Source organism: Tauraco erythrolophus, chromosome 13, assembly GCF_009769465.1.
Source record: "Tauraco erythrolophus isolate bTauEry1 chromosome 13, bTauEry1.pri, whole genome shotgun sequence".
Lineage (NCBI taxonomy): Eukaryota > Metazoa > Chordata > Aves > Musophagiformes > Musophagidae > Tauraco > Tauraco erythrolophus.
In genome coordinates this window covers 20,192,842-20,210,260 of record NC_141477.1, presented here as the reverse complement: position 1 = coordinate 20,210,260, position 17,419 = coordinate 20,192,842, and the positions used below count along the sequence as shown (strand labels likewise).

At 39.6% G+C, this 17,419-nt stretch overlaps 1 protein-coding gene across 3 annotated transcripts; it reads left to right on the top strand.

The window, feature by feature from the left end:
* The first annotated feature begins 344 nt into the window (after positions 1-344).
* ACSL4 (acyl-CoA synthetase long chain family member 4) lies at positions 345-17,111 on the top strand. 3 transcript variants are annotated; one of them, XM_086619435.1, is made up of 15 exons: positions 345-370; positions 3,949-4,188; positions 4,499-4,676; positions 6,473-6,582; positions 6,673-6,811; positions 8,229-8,379; positions 9,514-9,637; positions 10,431-10,502; positions 11,643-11,782; positions 12,256-12,428; positions 12,632-12,706; positions 12,932-13,123; positions 13,709-13,823; positions 14,554-14,711; positions 16,598-17,111. In XM_086619435.1, the coding sequence occupies exons 2-15, from the start codon at positions 3,961-3,963 to the stop codon at positions 16,753-16,755; spliced, it is 2,013 nt and encodes a 670-aa protein (XP_086475561.1). In that variant the 5' UTR covers positions 345-370; positions 3,949-3,960; the 3' UTR covers positions 16,756-17,111. The 3 variants fall into 3 exon arrangements, with proteins under 3 accessions (XP_086475561.1, XP_086475558.1, XP_086475560.1); XM_086619432.1 differs by lacking the exon at positions 345-370 and having other exon boundaries at positions 3,838-4,188; XM_086619434.1 differs by lacking the exon at positions 345-370 and having other exon boundaries at positions 3,838-4,188; positions 6,673-6,815; positions 8,233-8,379.
* The last annotated feature ends 308 nt before the right edge of the window (positions 17,112-17,419 follow it).

Sequence of the window (17,419 nt, the reverse complement as noted above, 5' to 3'; positions counted from 1 at the left end):
CTTGCCTTTTTTTTTTTTTTATTAAATCAAGCTTGTGTTCGTAGCTTTATTCAGAACATGTATAAACAGGGGGGGTTCCCATAATAATTAAACTCCTTTTGAGTAGCTTTGTCTTATCTGTACACTGTAGTTTGCAAGCCTGGTCTTTTCCGATAATATAATTGCTCTCCTCTTGCATGGGCAGCGAGTGCCACCTTCATCTAAATTCAGAGGCTATTCTTCAGGAGCATCAGGGTAGAAATTCTAAAGATTCTTCCTTTCTGCAAGGCAAAAAAATTCCCAACCTCTAATATGTTATTTCTTTTTTTTCTGTTTTAATATAGATCGAATCAACACTGAAAAAAACTCAGTTATCACTGTCAGATACCTTGTAAGTATATCTGTGTTTTTGTGTGTGTGTGTGTCAGTTTTTCTATGAATATGTTCAAAGGAAAAAGTCAAATTTGTCTTTTTAGGACTTACTAACTTTTTCCAGCTGATGTCTATTAAGAATTACAACTGATTTTTGTCAAGATAGCTATTTTGTACACATTTGTGGTCATCTAAAAGGTTTCCAAGTTATCTGTTTTTATAAACACTTCTAATAGTATTTCAAACAAATCTGAAATTTCAAAATGAAGGAAATGCAAGCTTTAACTTTCGCTAATGTGGACTTTGGCATAACTGGCTGCAAGTGTACGAAGTGTGTTTGTACAGATACTTAAAATTCAAATGTTAAAAGTGATTTCAACAGGGTGCCAGTTTTAGTTGAAAACAAACATTCTTTCCCATTCAGACATTTTTAGCATTACTTTATTATTTCGGGCAGTATTTTGAACATTCTGATGAGGTTTTTTAGCATGTCAGGAAGTTGTTCCAGTAAAGTGTAAAAGTCCTTAAGTTCGTGTTCGGCACCGAATTGAGTTTTGTTGCTTAGTCAGCTTGAAGATAATCTCACATATAAACCCCCACATCTCATGCATGTAGAAAAGATTATTGGATGACATCACTAGGTTGTAATTTTTCAAACAGTCCTCTTTTCACACATAGTCTTAAAATCCATTCTGCAACCTAGTTCAGTCTTAAAGACTTAGTGTTGATAATCAGTACTAAAATGTGGATTGGATGCTGTGAAATACCGGTTTAAATCTTGATGGTGCTGTTACAATTTATTGTGTTACTTGCATCTCAGATGCTCAGATGGCAAGAGGAGCAGGTCATTTAGATGTGGTAAAAAAGGGGACAGCTCTTACTCCAGACATGTCAGTTCATTTCACTATTGCCCAGATGCAATAAGAGAGAGTGGAAAATAGCAGTGGAAAGATGAGATAATTGCAATAAGTATGTATTAATAGATACCATTAGTCAATATAGATTGAATTAGAAAGTAGTAAGCAAATCAATGTGTGAAATTATGATTTTCAGTTCTTTTTATCTGTTGTAATATCATGTACACAGAAAACACTGAAAATTTTGTGGTTGTTCAGTGTTACACAAGCTGCTAAATAGCTTAAATATAATTTATAAAATTAATGTACAGGAGATTAAACTGAACGGAAAAGTTAAAGTAAATTTCTTCTTATAGTATTGGTCAGTCCAGAATATTGACTAAAGAATTCAAGTAAATATGAGCCCATTCCTCTTCTCTCTTCCTAAATTAGTCAATTCTTGATTATTAGCCAGTAGTTTTTACCAGTAGACTACTTCTGAAAACACTACTACTCAGCCTGAATAAAAGCAATAGTTCTGTCTCATGATATTAAATTGTTTGCGTTATTCCACCAAGTTTGCTTTTTCTCCAAATCACTGCGTCTGCTCGTGGGCTTTTTGTTGGAAGCTGGAGAGCAGTGAGAGTTCTCCATGGGGTTTATTTTAACATTAGCACTGTATCTACTCTTGGGCATGCACTGACATTTTCTTCCTGTAGTCTTGGCACTATGGCTGGCTTTTGGTTTAAATCCAAGCTCAACTGCTGCTTTTGGAGCACTGAATTAACTGGAATGAAAATATCATGCAAGATTTGTAATATAAACCAGTAAACCTTCATTTTAGAGAACTGGAGCTTAGGGAAGTAAAATCTTATCTCTTCTGCTGAGGTTTGACTGTTTGCTGAGCAGTTGATGATGATGAGGTTAACTAGAGCAGAATAAGCATATACATTTTGAAAAAAATGTAGTACTCACTTTTTATAAAAAGAAATATCCAGAATACTCTTTTCTGAACAAGTCTGAGCTTCGTTTAGCACTAACATTCAATAGTAATTCTATTCTATAGATTTGATTAAAAAAATTAACGTGTTATTTTAAGTCTCTGCAGATCTCTTAATCTTCCATTACATTAAATGCTGTTGATATTGGCTGCAGCACAACTGCAGATGTCGGAATTCTTATTAAAAAGCCCCACAACCTATTAATAGACTCGTTACGCTGCTACTCGCAGTTGTCTTGTTTAACCTGAAATGTTAATTGTAGCCTCCCTCGTCGCCTGAGGGTGGCAAGTATGTTAATAAAGGTACGTCTTGAGGTGTGCCCACGTTCTTTCAATTCCTGATGGAGCCCTGGAACCTTCCCTGTTCCCATCCACTCCGTTTATGGGGTTCTGTCCACGAAAGACGGGGCTTTGCACTAAGCACTGGCGCTGCTCGCTGCCCGGCGTGGCCGAGGTACCGCTCCCTGTTGGGGCACCTTTGCCTTTCGTTGTCCCGTGCGTGCATCGCCTACGATGTGTTTGCGTGCCGTGTTTGCGTGCCATCCAGGGAAGATAAGAACATCTGTTATGTGCCAGTGCAGACTAGTTCCAGACCAGTGGGCGAGCCACAACTCCGGTTTGCTGTGATGCGTTTGTTTTTCTCCCGCTCACCTTCCATCTTTATTCAGGCTCAGTTCTCCATAATGAAGAAGGATTTCTGACATGCAGGCAGAGTCTTGCCAAATTGTGTTTTATTTTAAATGGGATTAAATTGGTCAAATTGGATTCCATTTTCCATACCTGGAGTTCTGAAATGCATCTATTGAAGTAGATTTTGGAAGGGGAAAAGCAAATCTGTGTAATCCCTTTCCAAGAGTCTGGCATTCATAACTGAAAAGTAATAGATTAAAAATTCAGTTGCTGGGGCGAAGTTAATAAAGCAGTTTTGGAATATTATCATTTTTTTTTAAGATTACAACATGTAGACTTTTGAGGACTCTGAATCAAGATACATTTTATCTGAATATAAGTTGATCTAATGTTCTGAAAAGCAGTAAAGAAACCTCCTGGATCTTTCCTCTGTAGTACAAATATTTACGAGGAAAACAACTGTTGACCTTTCCCATAATTACACAATTGTAGCGTTACTCAAGGAGCTTAAACACAATATTATGATGTGAAGGACAGACTTCATCTCAACAGCCCTGGACTATTCAAACAGAGAGAGCGGGGGAAAAATCTTTGACAGGTAAATATTTGTGGATGCAGCAAACAAGTATGGAAAAGATTGATCCTCTTTCCTCTTGCGAGCAGCGCACTGCTGTACCGTGCAGCGTACGCGCCTCACGTCAGCTACTTCAGTCTCCTTGTCTTGGTGCATTTGATGTGAACTCTTAGAATGACTAAAACTAATGGACTGACTGCAATATTACTAATTTAATTCTCTCTCTCTCTCTCTTTTTTTTCCCCTGCTGTCTGCTTGGCTCTGGTCTTCGCCCACAGGTGTCCACTGTTGGCTCTCAAAGGTTACTAAAATTTTAGCAGCTGCTCTGAAACAGAACCACCTAAGCTTCGCTTACTGTTGCTTCTTCCTACACCGTACTGTGCTGCTGCTTTGTTCTTGCCAGCTTCAGACCACAATAAGAGATTTTCTTTTTTAAAATACCTGCAATGAAACTTAGGCTAGAAGTATGTGCCGTTCTCTTGCTGCCTGTGTACTTGTTAATATCTGTGTACAGTATGCTTGTATTCATTCCGTGGTATTTTCTTACCAATGCTAAGAAGAAAAAGGCTATGGCAAAACGTTTAAAAGCTAAACCCATCTCGGACAAACCTGGAAGCCCCTACCGTTCTGTCACCCATCTTGACTCATTAGCAAACATAAACATTCCTGGAGCAGACACGTTGGACAAGCTGTTTGACCATGCTTTAGCAAAGTTTGGGAAGAAGGACTGTCTTGGGACCAGAGAAGTACTGAGTGAAGAAAACGAAATGCAACCAAATGGAAAAGTGTTCAAAAAGGTAAAACTTAGGATTTTGTACTTAATTCTGATTTGGTTTTGAGCTGCTTTGCATCTTGCCTCAACAATGGAACTCTCCTTAGAGGTCTTCCCTAATCATCACCTTATGTTATAAACCATCCATTTTATAGTAGTTAAAGAATAACAGAATGCAGGACGCACTGTTTACTCGAAAAATGGACGCAATTTGTTTTTCTTCTAATGAATAGCAGTGTGAGGGCTTACAGCGTTATGCACCAACTCACATAAGCTTGTAAAGCTGTACCAGCAGCTTCTTGTCATCACAATTATTTTTTTTTTCCCCTCACCAGTTGATTTTAGGAGCTTACAGATGGTTATCCTATGAAGAAGTAAATGAGAAAGTGAATCGGCTGGGGAGCGGGCTGACTGCCCTGGGGCTCGCCCCGAAGAGCACCGTTGCCATATTCTGTGAGACCCGAGCAGAATGGATGATCACGGCTCTAACCTGCTTCAAGTACAACTTTCCTCGTGAGTGCTGAACTTGTTTCCTTCTAACGAATTTAGAACCATTCTGCAGCACTGGGTTGGCTGTTAAGTATTTTGAATCTACATATCCTGTCATTGATTGTATAAGTATTTAATGAACTTACTCTGCCTGTTCTTAGAAGTTTCCAGTCTATCCTACGCATTGCAGAGATCCCTAAAATCAACTTGCTCATACTTAAAAGACTGGGTTTTTTTTCTGATTTTATTGTAATAATATTCTAGATGTTAGAATGATAGAACGGTACGGTTACAATTCAGGTTTTTTAAAAATACTCTGAAGATGGCAGTAGTTGTGTTTCTCCTCCCAAAATGTGGAATAGTTTTTAGTAGTTTATAGTATTTTCTGTCTGTGTCCTGACTTATGCATCCGAAACATGAAATGGTTATTAGAAGAGACACAAATGCTAAAAGTAATCAAAATCATATGTAGTCTGAGGGGTTTTTTGGTGACATTTTTAAGCTGCTCGAGTTCATTACAATTATCTATATGTTTTTTTTTCTTTTTCTTAATTTTATTTAAGGTGTCAAAAAATCTCTCGTCTGACTCAATGCATACAAACTTCTTGGTGAAGTGGCAAAGATTACTGTGCACTCACATGCCCAGTCTGCACACAAAGCACCATGACCCACAGCTTATTTTTGTTGCCACCTTATGTATGTTTTGCCTGCACTAGGCTGCCTCTTTTTCTCCCGGTATTAGTAGTAGCTGACTGTGTGAGGAGGAGGAGGTCACACAGCAGAGTGTGCAGAGGGGCTGTTAAAGGGCAATAATGGAAGAGCTGACAATGCTGTCAAAGTAGGAGAGGATGATGGTTAATTTGGTCTGGATCCTGGTGCTTTGAGAGGCTGCAAGAATCAGCTGTATAACATTACTCTCGTTTTGTCCCTTCCAGGCGAACCCTATTTCACAGGAATATTAAATTCCTTTAATGGTCTGTAGAGGTTAGCGTTTGAGATAGCAGACAATACTAAGGGAAGGTTTGGTTTTTTCAACAGAGAGATGATGGGAAGAGGTGGTGCCTGTGAGGCACTTAACGGCATCACTGTATCCGGTCAGGGTTAAAAATAATCTGGCAAAATGAAAAACAGGCTGATTCCTTGGTCTGATTCTCTGCCTTGCCCCCATCAGTGATTTCATGGGAACACGCAAAGTAGCTGACGCTGCTGAAAGAGCTGCTTGTAGAAGTTTTAAGCCATGACCTGCGATGTTCAGTGTCACCTCTCCCCCTGAGTTCTGGTCACAGAGAGCTCAGGGACAGAACACATCTTCTCAGTTGCCTCCTATGTGATTGCTTAGTGCATTATTCTTTGGTGGATCTCATTGTTTTGATGATTTCTCTTCTTCTGTAGAATAGACTAGATGATTTCAGTTGGAAGGTACCTGTGACGATCACCTAGTCCAACTGCCTGACCAGTTCAGGACTGACCAAAGGTTAAGGGCATTGTCCAAATGCCTCTTTAACACTGACAGGCTTGGGGCATCGACCACCTCTCTCGGAAGCCTGTTGCAGTGTTTGACCACCCTCTTGGTAAAGAAACACTTCCTATACAGCTGTCCTCCTCGTTGCAGAGGTCTCTTGTGGCAAAAAATTCTGATGTGGAAAAAAAAAAAAAAGCAAGCTGTTTTGTTTCCAAATTAGAAAATTCCACATTGAGCTAATTTTATCCCCCTCCACCGCCCCTGCAATGCTTCCCAGTAAGCTAAAGCAAGAGCTTTTGCATTTAGTATTACTTCAGCATTTCTTTCATGGTCTCTCGCTCTCTCCTTACTGTAACAGTTGTTACCTTGTACGCCACCCTGGGAGAAGAGGCAGTAACCTATGGTCTCAATGAGTGTGGAGCATCATATCTGGTCACTAGTGTAGAACTTCTGGAGAGCAAACTTAAGGTACTTTGCTATCAGCTTCACCTGCTACAAGCAATCCTACAATAATTTTACAGTGCAATCAGTGCTAAAAATTTCATTTCTCTTCTATAGACTGCATTGCCACAAGTCTCCTGTCTTAAACATATTATTTATGTGGACAAGAAGACTATCAACAAATCAGAATACCCTGAAAATGTGGAGATTCATAGTATGCAGACAGTAGAAGAGCTGGGAGCCAAACCAGAAAACTGTAAGTGAATTATTTCACAGAGAACTAATCAAGCAATGTTAACAGTGAAATCAGACCTAGGTTAAGAGGGACACGTAGCAGAAAAATACCCACCCCTGCACACAAAGGCAGTGGCAGGCTGCCAGTTCATCTTCTGGCTTCCTTTAAATAAACAGAAAATTTGTTTGATTTCTCTTTATAGTCCTGCCCCTTTGTTCAAGCGTCAGGTATTTCAGAATAAAACTTGCTAAACCATAACCAGAATAATTTCATTTTAAGACTCCACCTTTGCTTTAGGAAGTAAAGTAGAATCTGGTGCAGTGTTCCATATTCTGCTACTCTTACCTTTTCTTCATCTTATTTTCACTATTTTTCCTAAGAAAAGATGAGAAAGCACTTGAGGGGTTTTTTTTGCTTATTGGCTTGGAAATATCTTTTTTCCTAAGCAATCTGTAGCTAAAAAGCACCTTGGGCTAAAGAAATAACCATTGCATGCTTTGCTACATTGAGCAGCCAGGAGTGATTGTAAACATCTGCTTTAAGGAAGGAAAAAACAACCCTGATGATATCTTTTCCTGAAACCAGCAGTCTGTGCTTAGCCAGATCTCCTTTCTCTTGAATAAAAGAGGAGCTAAACTGGCAAAGGAGCTGTTTGCAGAGAAGCACAGTTCATTACAACCGCTTATCTTTGATCACCCTGAGGTACTGATGCAAACCAGCAGTTACCCTGAGGGGTGGTGTTTTGTGGTTTTGCTTCCCTTACAAACCCTGCTTCCCTTGCTGACACTTCTGCTGCCTCTCTAGGTGTGAAAGCTGCGGAAGCCAGTAATTTTCATCCTGAGAATAAAAGCCAAAGGATTAAAATAAAAATCAACAGTCAAGTGCTGTAAGCTTACTGCTTTTCCACTAACCAGCAGCTTACCTGAGGAAGGTTCATTTAAAAAAACAAAAAAGAAAGTAGTCTTAGCTCTATAACCTCAGTTTTGGAAGAGTGACTGGCAGAAAAGCTGACTTGCAGCCTTCTGGGCGGGTGTTTTTTGGTTTTGTGTTTTTTCCTCAACCTGTTGTTTCTCTCAGTACTGTATTTTGCTCCTTCCCTGCCCTTGGCAGGTTTACTCGGTCTTCAGAAGGTTTTTCTCTCTGAAACTTTCAGTCAGCTATAAGACATAATAGCAAAAGTATCACCCAGATTGTGTAGGTGCCCAAATATTTGTCATTCCTTTCAAAATCTGCCTTGCCTCACTTCCTCTTAAAAACAGAGCACTACGCTCTTCATCTGCACCCACCACTGACCACTTCGCAGCACACTGTGGTCACCTCTGCTGAGAACCTCTGTCACGCTGGTTGATTACAGACATTTTCACATGGATTAATTACAGAAATAACAGTTTAGAAAGTAGGTAAGAATCAATAACAATTTCTCTCCTGCATTTTATAGCAAGCATTCTGCCAAGCAGACCTGTTCCTACAGACCTGGCTTTAGTCATGTACACCAGTGGCTCTACTGGGAGACCTAAAGGAGTGATGATGATGCATAAAAATTTAATAGCTGGAATGACGGGACAGTGCGAGAGAATACCTGGCCTGGGGTAAGAAAGAGTCAGTTGTGTTTATGGAGAGATAAAACAGAACCTCCAAAAGTACACAAGGTTGCTGGCATCAGGTGTTACCAAATTTCTTTTTACTGTGAGCCCACTAGTCTTCAATTTACAAGAAACGCATCTTGTGTTGGTGAACTTACCCTCATGTCTGAAAAGGATGCCCTTCTAGCTCGTCTCACGTGCTTCTACTTATTATTATTATTATGACCCTTAGCTTTAGCTCTGTGATGGATTTTTGCACTCTGTTGTGCATCAGAATATGCCATCGGATTCCTCATCTAGTCAAACTTGGGAAATTTTTTTTAGATGTTTTCAGGCAGCTGGAATCACTTCAGGAAGTATGTCAGAGCCAACCACATCCATTGATCTAGAGATACGACCACGGGATGGATAATGCACACGCTGCAGGATCTGCTCAAGCATACCTCACTGAGACGTGCAGAAAAGTCATAAATTGTGCACTGATGATGGGAAAAACCAGCTGCAAACTCCCTCACACTAATATTTTGAGGAAATTTTTCATCACTGTGGATGTGTTTGTCACTGCATTCACGAAGGGTTTAATAGCTGAGATGAGCTATGTTGCTTATATCCCATCCTTTAGTGATGGGATATAAAACCAGTTCTGATTTGGTGCCTAAAGCTTCTGTTACGTGGCAGCTCTAAGTTTCTGGCTGAGAAATCTCTGAGAAATTATTTCCTGAAATAAGCCTCGGTACGTCAGCGATCAGCTCTCTTTCTACTAATAGATTTTAGAAGGAGATGCTATGATGTTCAGGATTTATAAATCATTGGTGATTATTTTAAAATCGTCCTTAATTCAGTATCTGGGATGAAATCTCCCACAAGGACAGGAAATAGCAGTGCAGCACTAAGGAATCTTGGTGTTTCCTAGAAAACAAGGCAAATCCTGTAAGTCATACTGATGTCACTAAGGTAGGATTTTCCCCATTTTGTTTATAAACTGTGGTTTGAAATCACACCTTTCTTGTGTGCAGAAGAACAAGCCTCACTCGTGATCTGTTTCAAAAAGTACTAACTGAGCACGCAACAAAACTGTTAAACAGCATTTTCAGTCCGCTTGTGCACCATCGTTAATTGGACAATCCTTTCCTTTCCTAGGCCCAAGGACACTTACATTGGTTACTTGCCTCTGGCCCATGTATTGGAACTGACAGCCGAAATTTCTTGCATCACTTACGGCTGCAGGATTGGCTATTCCTCTCCACTCACGCTGTCGGATCAGGTGAGCAGGGAGGGGGAAGCTCAAACTCGCTTCTGCCGTCTGCGTTCTCCTTGCTCAGCTGTCCTCTTCCATTAAAGAAACGCTGATGTACATGGCACGCTTCAGAAATGTGATTTTTTTCAGAAAATGATGCAAATTAAAATTCCCGGTGAACTATAGCAGTGGGTCATACCGTATAAATTTTATTAAAACCCTTACTTTTACGATACTTAGGAAATCTAAAAGAAAATCTAGTAAATGCATATAGCATTATCCACTCGATATCAGGATAAGAACAGCTGTTAATAGATGAGCTGAACACAAGACTGTTTAAAGTGATTTTCAAGTTTTTTGTCTCACTTTATGAGTTCTTTATCCAGCTATTGTAAATCTTCTGTTTAGCCCTTTGCCTTTTTGCATTCAACAACAAGGATAAATAAGAGCAAATTAAGCTGGAGAAGAACACTTCTGTATGTTTTGCTGGTATAGAGATTGCATCAGGTGAAAGAAACTCTTGGAGGAAGATGGAGGAGAAGGCAAGTGCTAGGGGGAGGAAGTAAGAGAAAGATCTACAACATGGACTTAACTAGGTTCAGCTTGTAAAACGTGTAGTGTTTTGGCTGAAACTGCTGTTAATCAGTAATTTTTCCATCACAATGGGAAAAAAAAAAATACATAGAAATGTTTTTTGGAGAGATAGGAGAAGAGGTTTAAACAAATTACATGCTAATACATCTCCCTCTCTTTTTTTAGTCCTTTCTAAAGAACTGCTTGGTATTCAGCTTCATAAATTGACGTTTTTTCTTTATTACAGTCAAGTAAAATTAAGAAGGGAAGCAAAGGAGACTGTACTGTACTCAAGCCTACGCTGATGGCAGCTGTGCCTGTAAGTATGCAGAAGCAGACATGTTTAGCAAAAAGAAAATGATGCTTTCTAGCTTGTTCAGTTCAGAAAAATCTATTTACTAACATTTTTTTCTCTTCATGTGTAACTGTAAGTAACTGTCACTGCTAGTGAAACCGCAGAATATAGAAATTGCAGTTGTTATTGCTTGAGCTGAGTACTGATGCTGCAGATGAGCACAAGAACATATGCGTGCTGAAGCCAAGACCCTTTTTGATCCAAAACTGTGAATGTGTTCTAATAGTTACGAGTGATGATTTGCTGAGCTGCTGATAAAAGAACAGGGCACACACAGTCTTGGCCATTCACAGTCTGAAGCTCCTGTTTGCACGGGGGTAAGCAGGGTGGCCTTGGCAGGATGGACACGTTCAGGACGTGGGTGTTTGGCTGTTACAGAACTCAGCAAATTAAGCTGAAGTGCCTTAGTTGTTGGGGTGCTCAGTCTCAGCTGCTTGGCTCCAAGGGGACACTTAGGCTCAGTCTCTCCTGCTGTTCCTAGGGTAAGCAGGCCATGCTTCGCCTCCTCTTGTAGGAGAATATGAGCAGGAGACTGTAACTCCTCTTGCTTCTGTGGCTGATAGAGAAGACGTCTTCAGAGTGAGGGGTGGGAAGTGTTTTAAAACCACAGCTGAGGTTCAGCAAGCTGTTGGTAGAAATGCAGGGGGTACTACGAATTACTGCAGAACGCCCGGCGACCCGCAGTGGTCACTCAATTGCCTGCCCTTGTCTGCCTCATTCAAGGCAAGTTTTCCAATTTAAATTGGTACAACATGAGGGTTCCTCCTCTCTAGTGATACTGGTGTGAGGAGAAAAACAAAGCGAACGGAGAAAAGGAAGGCCAAGTCACTAATTTTCTACTGTATTTTCAATATTACTTTCCAGCCATTCCAAATAGCCGCAAGCGGCCACGGGCTATAAATTGACTAATTGATCACACATGAAAAGCCTTACAGTTAAGCATTGTCCAACCAATGATGCAGCCATTTTCACTCTTACTGTATTAATCTGTTTTAAAGGAAAAATAATGGGAGGGTGGTTTATTTTAAACACGGAATTTAATTTATGCATGCTAGTCTAGTCCCTGTGGTAATTTTCCTTGCTTTTTTTTTTAATACTTTGTAGGAAATAATGGACAGAATTTATAAAAATGTCATGAGTAAAGTTCAAGAGATGAACTATATTCAGAGAACTCTGTTCAAGATAGGCTACGACTACAAACTGGAACAAATCAAGAGGGGATACGATGCACCCCTGTGTAACGTGTAAGTACAATTCACAGTCCAAGTGTACCTCTTCGCTCATGATTTGCTACACAACAGTCTATTATTCTTTAATAATCATCTAAGCTATCTGACAGCAGACAATTCTCATGCAAATATCATCTAATGATTAACTGAGATAATCCAAGTTCTTACTGGAAACGGACAAGATATTTAGTGTGGGAATGACTAATCTTCAGAACAGATGACGAGTTAGTTTTCCTTGGATTGCTTTTTTTTTTAACTAATAAAATTGGAATGTTTGTTTAGTGAACTTACAGGAATTCGGCCATCTTCCAGTGTTACACAAGAAGCGATGTTTTTGATTATCCCTGCTGTCCACTAAAATCTATTCATGGTTAAGCTGATTTTTAAGGTGTTCCAGATAGGAAGGAAGAAGGTGGTTTGTGTCTTTGTCTTTTTATAATAAAGTGAGCTGAGTGAATGATTTTTAATGCTTTTCTCCTTCTTTCAAGACTATTGTTTAAAAAGGTAAAGGCACTACTGGGAGGGAATGTCCGTATGATGCTTTCTGGAGGAGCACCACTCTCTCCTCAAACACAAAGATTCATGAACATCTGTTTTTGCTGTCCTGTTGGTCAGGGCTATGGACTAACAGAAACATGCGGAGCTGGAACAATTACAGAAGGTAGTTAAAAATGCTTCTGGAAATACATAATTTAAGATGTAGATATATATGAGGGTTTGGTGGCTTTTTTTTTGTAAATTCAAAATAGCTGTAGTTCTTACCTGCAATAAAGTAATTTAAGCTAAGCTACCACCTTATTTATGGTTTGAGTTTATATTTCAAATGATAAAAATCTTTCTATTCTCCCTTGTTCTCTCCCTAAGTTGCTGATTACAGCACTGGCAGAGTTGGAGCTCCTCTCATTTGTTGTGAAATAAAATTGAGAGACTGGCAAGAAGGTGAGAGTATTAAATGTTTGGATTTCAGAGTAACTAATTTAACCACTGCTTAGCTGATTTCTTTGCCTATCTGCTTAGCTGCATGTAGCATATGAAGTAATTGTTCTTTATCTGTTGTAATAGTCATGAATTTGTGTGCATTAACTTCAAGCTGAGGTTTTAAAATATTTTCTTGGCAGCAGAATATATAAGTTAAAAATAATTGTGTGTGGACTTTGTTTTCAGGGGGCTATACTAATAGAGACAAGCCTAATCCCAGAGGAGAAATTATAATTGGTGGCCCTAACGTCTCAATGGGATATTTTAAAAACAAAGAGAAGACAACAGAAGAGTTCTCCATCGATGAAAACGGTCAGAGATGGTTCTGTACAGGAGATATAGGGGAATTTCATCCGGATGGGTGTCTGCAGATCATAGGTTGGCCTCAATTTTTGATATCTTAGTATATTTATTACAAGGTCTTGACTAAACATAATTGTAAGCATGCTGTTAATCCTGCTGGCTTTGCCAGGGCTAATCTACTTAAGGCTACCTGCATGCAGAATCACAGTGTAAAACACATTCCCAAAAGTCCTCACAGCTGTAGGAAAATTTTGGAAGTGATGCCATTTCCTGTGACATGATCACTGTCTAAATTTAGCACATGGACTTTAAAGAATAAGTGTGTGTGTTAATTAATAATGCATATTAATAAATGTGTGATTAATTTTTGGTATTGGTTACAAAGCTTTAAAAATCAGAGTCCCCATTACTTTCATACAAGTTGCATGTAGTGCTACACTAACTTTTTTACACAAGCCTTTGTAAAGTTGGCAGAATATGTATATGCTATTAGCTGCTTTAAAATTTTAATAAGATGCTTTAATTCATGTTTATTAAGAATCTTGCATAGCATTGCACAAAATACATACATAGTGGCTTTGGAAATGAGCCTGTGGAAATGCAGAAGTTTAAATGGAACAAAGTGGTGTGTTTTTTTGTCCCTTCTCTCTCGACTCCTAGATCGTAAGAAAGACTTGGTAAAGCTACAAGCAGGAGAATATGTATCTCTGGGCAAAGTAGAAGCAGCACTGAAGAACTGTCCATTGATTGACAACATCTGTGCTTATGCCAAAAGGTAAGAGTGGAATTAATTCAGAAACTCCATTTATGGTAAACATGAAATACAGGCTCTGACCCACTTCTCTGATGATACACTACAGTTTTCCATGGTGTCTATTGCACAAACCCCCCTACCAGAGTGCAAGCTGTAAGCAGCATCTCTGCAGTAGCACACACAGGTGCCCAGATTCCCTAAAACCTGAAGAAATGACCTGTTTTTCTGCTGGCATTTCCCCTATCCTAATATGCTCCTGTTCCATCCCATCCCTTCTCCAAACAGTTATCATTATATTTAGCATGTGTTTTGGCTTTCTTGTCAGAATACCAGAGAAAAGTTAATTGGGACACTTTGCACCTGATCCAAAGCTCTCCACTGAGTTTTGGACGCAGTCCTGGGCTCTCCTCTCCCTCCCTTCAGCTTAAACACACTCCATGAAGGGAAACTGAAGAGAACCAGCTAAACACCAGATGTAGCTGGGAAGCAAAACTGACAGGCACACTCCTGAAGTTACAGCAAAGGGTGATACTGATCAAACCTAATGCTGTAAACCAATTTAGAATACCTTGGATAAGTCATCAGTTGTGAAGACGTAATGTACAAGAAGGATTCTGTATGGGGGAACAACTAGCGTTCAAAAAGCACTGTGGATCTGTGTGTCTAACCTCAAGTAAGCATTGTAGTCCCTGAAATGAAGTCTCAACTGTTTGGATCTTTTTTCCTTCCATCTCCTGCCATCCTGTGGTAGCGACCAGTCTTACGTGATCAGTTTTGTGGTTCCTAATCAGAAGAAGCTGATGGCATTAGCTGAGCAGAAAGGCATCAGTGGAACCTGGGCAGATATTTGTAACAATCCTACAATGGAAGCTGAAATACTGCAAGAGATTAAAGAAGTGGCAAACAAGAGTAAGTAAAGCAGCATATTGTGGTATCTAATCTCATGGTGCTTATGCGGCAAAAATATTTCAGTTATCCTCACTAACTGCTCTTCCTTCTTCCTGTTGCCTCTGTATCTGCCAAAACGAAATAGCTTAATCAGAGGCAAAGACCACAGCAAGTTGTTGCCTGTTATCCCAGGAACCGACATACTTTTTGGTCACATTAACTACTTTCTCTTTTTTATTTTCTAAAAAAATGTGAGGGTTTTTTCCAGCTAACTTCTAGAGACAGGTTGCTTGCCAAATACAGTTCAAATAAGGTTCAAAAGAACTGTCAATTCGGAAGGAAAGTTGCAAGGCGTTTGCTGATAAGAAAAACAGTTAAGCAAGAGATCTCAAAGCTTTTTTTCCCATGCAGCTTTGTCCCCTACAGCTTCGAACAACCACGATCCTTGTGGTTGTGATGGCTTAAAAGCCTGCTGTTCCTTCCTCTGGTACTGAAGGATCAAAAGGTTCATCAATCCTTTAAGGGGCCAAAAAACTAACAAACTGGGGAAAAAAGTCTCTAAAGCACTTGGCCCCTCATACAAGGAAGTAGTAAAACTGAACTTCAGCACATGCCAAGCACTGCCTCTCGAACTTCAGAGAGGAGAACCTGCCTTTTGAAGCTGAGAAAACAAGAACAAAAGGCACTATTAAGTCTTGCTTTTAAAAAAAAAAAAAAAAAAAAAAAAAAAAAATCAATCCACAGGTCTCAGCCTTGAGTTTAAACATTTTAATCTCTCTTTTTCTGTCATGAACTAGGCAAATGGCTCTCCATATAGCTTTGTCTATTCAAAATCTTTGCTTATATGTTCTTTCTATCTTCTGGATAGATACAACTTGATACCTTGAGATACAACCAATTTATTGGAAGCTTTTATCCAAAACTATTTTAAAGAGATCGTTCTCGTGTTTAGCAGAACATAACACACCTTCATCATGACCAGGCATATAGATCTAAATAAGATGAAATAGTCCATGACAGTACCAGTTTGAAGTTGGAGACAGCCAAGTTCCTGGGCACAGCCAAGAGTCAGAGCCCAACTGTCCGATGGGTGCTGCCACCCAGTGCCTGTGCTGCCACAGGTGGTTGTAGAAATTCAGCTACAGGTCTATGTGTGTAGGATCCTATAACGGGCCTATATCCAGGAGCTGATACCAAAGTCCATCCTGTATTGCACACATGCAGCAGCTCCCTGCCCTGTTCCTGATGTCCCTGCCCTTCTCCCTGGAGCTGTTACCCACCTCCTCCCTTGCTTACTCCTCTTTGGCCTTATTGCTGGGCGAGAGATGAAAGCAGCTTTGGTTGCAGTGCGGCTGCACGCGTGCCAAGGCACTGCTTCCAGCTGAAGGGAAAATAAGTGAGTAGTGTAACAAAAATACAGAAAAGTCCCTTTACTTGGAACTCTAAACAAACTCTTAGGAAGGAAGAATTTGGGAAAGAATCATTCAACCATGGAAAGTACTTAATTAGAATTTAAATATGGAGCACATCTGACTAGTCCGAGTCAATCTTATTACTACATTCATATAATAAAGATACAACTCTAGATTTCACTGTATCCTCTTGTGACAGCAGTTCTCAGATCTTCAGGCTACACACCCATTTGTTGGAAGCTTTAGATGTTACACTGTCACAGCCAAAACCAGCTGTAGGTACAGCGTGCTAGTAGAACATTTGCACACTAGCCAGCACTCGGCATTGGTACAAGATTAAATTTGCTGTGGCCCTTGTGTAACGTTACTTCGTTAAGTAGAACACCATGTTATACAAGCTACAGGTGCTCACCTTCGATTTCCAGGTACCATGAATTAGTATTTCATTCGGCTGTATCATTATAGTCATGCTTTTGTTTCTTCTTGTCCCTGCAGTGAAACTGGAAAGGTTTGAAATACCCATCAAAGTACGGTTGAGCCCTGAACCGTGGACCCCAGAGACTGGGTTAGTAACAGATGCTTTCAAGTTGAAAAGGAAAGAACTGAAAAACCATTACCTCAACGACATCGAAAGAATGTACGGCGGCAAATAAACAAGTTGTGCTGACCAGACAGTTGTGCAGATGGGTCCTTCTCATGCCTCAGTTTTGGATGTCTGTGTATACTGTAGATGTCACACATTCAGAAAATGTACCAAACAGATGAATGTTTCTATAATCTCTATCAAGTACAACAGAGACTGTCTTAGACTCCAGATTCTTAATTATTAGCAGAACACACTGATGGTCTTCACAGAGTTTCATGCGATCATCTCCAGTTTTGAGACAGACATCATTATGTGAAGCAGTACGACCAGGTAATTTTATTATTATTGTTTCTCTAGCACATGCAGACTGCTTGCAACTCTGATTTATTCTGAACTCTGGCCTGTATTTCGAAGAGAAGAATTAATGTAATTGTGATGATTCTTCTGTCATAGTAAGATACTTGGCAAAGGAGGAAAAAAAGAGTATTTAAAGTCCACCCTTCTCCATTTAAAACCAAAACCAAGATGACAACATTAGTCAATAACTCGCTAGAGATCACTAATAATGCACTGCTTGAGAATGGATGGATTCTTCCGCACATCAATTAGATGTTAAATATTTACAGTGCCTAAAAAAATAAAAAGTACACTTAATGAAATGAAGGTGAACTGAAAAGCTTTCTAAAAACAAGTTATTTGAACTCTCATTCAAGAGTGCTGAATTAACTATT